The sequence below is a fragment of the Chenopodium quinoa genome, unplaced genomic scaffold (assembly GCF_001683475.1).
Source record: "Chenopodium quinoa cultivar QQ74 unplaced genomic scaffold, ASM168347v1, whole genome shotgun sequence".
Classification (NCBI taxonomy): domain Eukaryota; kingdom Viridiplantae; phylum Streptophyta; class Magnoliopsida; order Caryophyllales; family Amaranthaceae; genus Chenopodium; species Chenopodium quinoa.
The window spans coordinates 724,758-726,756 of NW_018744026.1; the positions used below are offsets into that span (position 1 = coordinate 724,758).

At 39.2% G+C, this 1,999-nt stretch overlaps 1 protein-coding gene across 1 annotated transcript; it reads right to left on the bottom strand.

Annotated features, from left to right (window-relative positions):
- Positions 1-445: 445 nt before the first annotated feature.
- LOC110690324 lies at positions 446-1,293 on the bottom strand. The gene is made up of 2 exons (XM_021867150.1): positions 956-1,293; positions 446-857 (listed from the first exon to the last, which is right to left on the bottom strand). The coding sequence occupies exons 1-2, from the start codon at positions 1,291-1,293 to the stop codon at positions 446-448; spliced, it is 750 nt and encodes a 249-aa protein (XP_021722842.1).
- Positions 1,294-1,999: the final 706 nt, after the last annotated feature.

Genomic DNA, 1,999 nt, shown 5'->3' on the forward strand with positions numbered 1-1,999 from the left:
ACAACGGTAGGCACACAATTTATGATGATGATAAACACCAACATAGGCAGTAGCAAAACCCCATTTTAGTGGGTTCAAAACTAGAACTTCATGAACCCACCATAAGAACCCACCAATCTCCATACTTACACATTTTTCTAACTCATGAATTTGGACATTTCTACCTCAAAATTGGCACCAAAATTGTTGGATATCAAATCAAAACCACCTACAACACAAAAGAAAACAAGATTAAAAGAGAATAAAGGCATCAAAGGAAAAAGAAAAAAAAATCATAGGAAAATGAGAAAAGGGTTAGAAACTCGGGTTGCCTCCCGGTAAGCGCTTGTTTAACGTCATTAGGTTAACGTTCTCCACCCTTCAAGGTGGATCACAGAGAGTCATATCATGAATGACCCCAACAAAAACTCCATCATAGTAACGCTTAAGCCTGTGACCGTTGAACTTAAAAGTCCTTCAGAGGTCCAAAGGAGAAATTTTCAATAACACCATTCGGGAAGACCTCTTGAACAACAAATGGACCGTTCCAACGGGACATCAACTTTCCGAGAAAAAGTCTCATTCTTGAATTGTAAAGGAGCACCTTATCTCCGGGATTGAACTTCTTCTTCTCAATGAGCTTATCATGCACCTCTTTGGCTGTAGCTTTATACAAACTATCACAATCATAATCATCCAAACGAAGCACTTCCAATTCATGGAGATCTAACCAACGTTGCTCACCCGCACTTGCCAAATCAAAATTGATCTTCTTTATAGCCCAATGAGTACGATGCTCAAGCTCAACCGGGAGATGGCAAGATTTACCATAAACCAAGCAGTAAGGAGTGGTACCAATAGGAATTTTAAAGGCCGTTCTATATGCGTACAAGGCATCATCAAGCTTATCCGACCAATCCTTCCTATTTCTTGCAACCGTCTTCTCAAGTATCAACTTGATTTGACGATTAGACACCTTAACTTGCCCACTAGTTTGAGGATGGTAAGGGAGCCCAAAACGTTGGTTACCCCATGTTTCTTCAACATCTTCCGGAAAGCACTATGCACAAAATGAGACCCATTGTCACTTATAACCGCCTTGGGAATGCCAAACCTTGGGAAGATTATCTTTTTAAACAACTTCATTACCACCTTATGGTCATTTTTTGGAGAAGCAATGGCTTCAACCCATTTTGACACATACTCAACGACAACAAGAATGTATTGATTCCCATATGAAGAAGGAAAAGGACCCATGAAATCTATTCCCCAAACATCGAAAATTTCCAATTCAAGGATGGGTTGTTGGGGCATCTCATTTCTCCTTGAAATTTTCCCGGTCCTTTGGCATCAGTAACAACTTTTGACAAATTCCCAAGTGTTCTTAAAGAGATTTGGCCACCATAATCCGCATTGAAGCACCTTAGAAGGCGTTCTAGAAACACCATAATCATCACTTCCTTCAATGCTTCCCTCAAGCAAATCTTCATACAATTTCACTTCCTTTCTAGGAGCACCTATCTTTTTTTTGTTCAACAAAACACACTCAAGAGGATCATTAGATGTGAGCAAGTTCTCATGCATGGATTGCACAATATTATCAAGAACTTCAAATCTCATTCAATTTTCAAAAGAAGAAGAGGGATATTTCATACCTTCATTCAAATCAAACTCAACTACCTCCTCTCCTATCTTAAGAGATATCTTAGCACTCTTGACGTCAATCATAGCCCCCGATGTAGCAAGGGATGGTCTACCTAAGATGATAGGGATATTAGCATCTTCATCCATATCTAACACTACAAAAATCTACTGAAATGACAAATTTTCCCACCCTCAAGGGAACATCTTCTACCTTACCCTTTGGGATCTTGATCGACCTATCGGCTAATTGCAATGTAATCTTGGAAGGTAAAAGTTCTCCTAGATCTATTCTTTGATAGACCGAATACGGCATAAGGCTAACACTAGCTCCTAAGTCACATAAGGCATTATCAATTTCAATCTTATTAATCCTTTA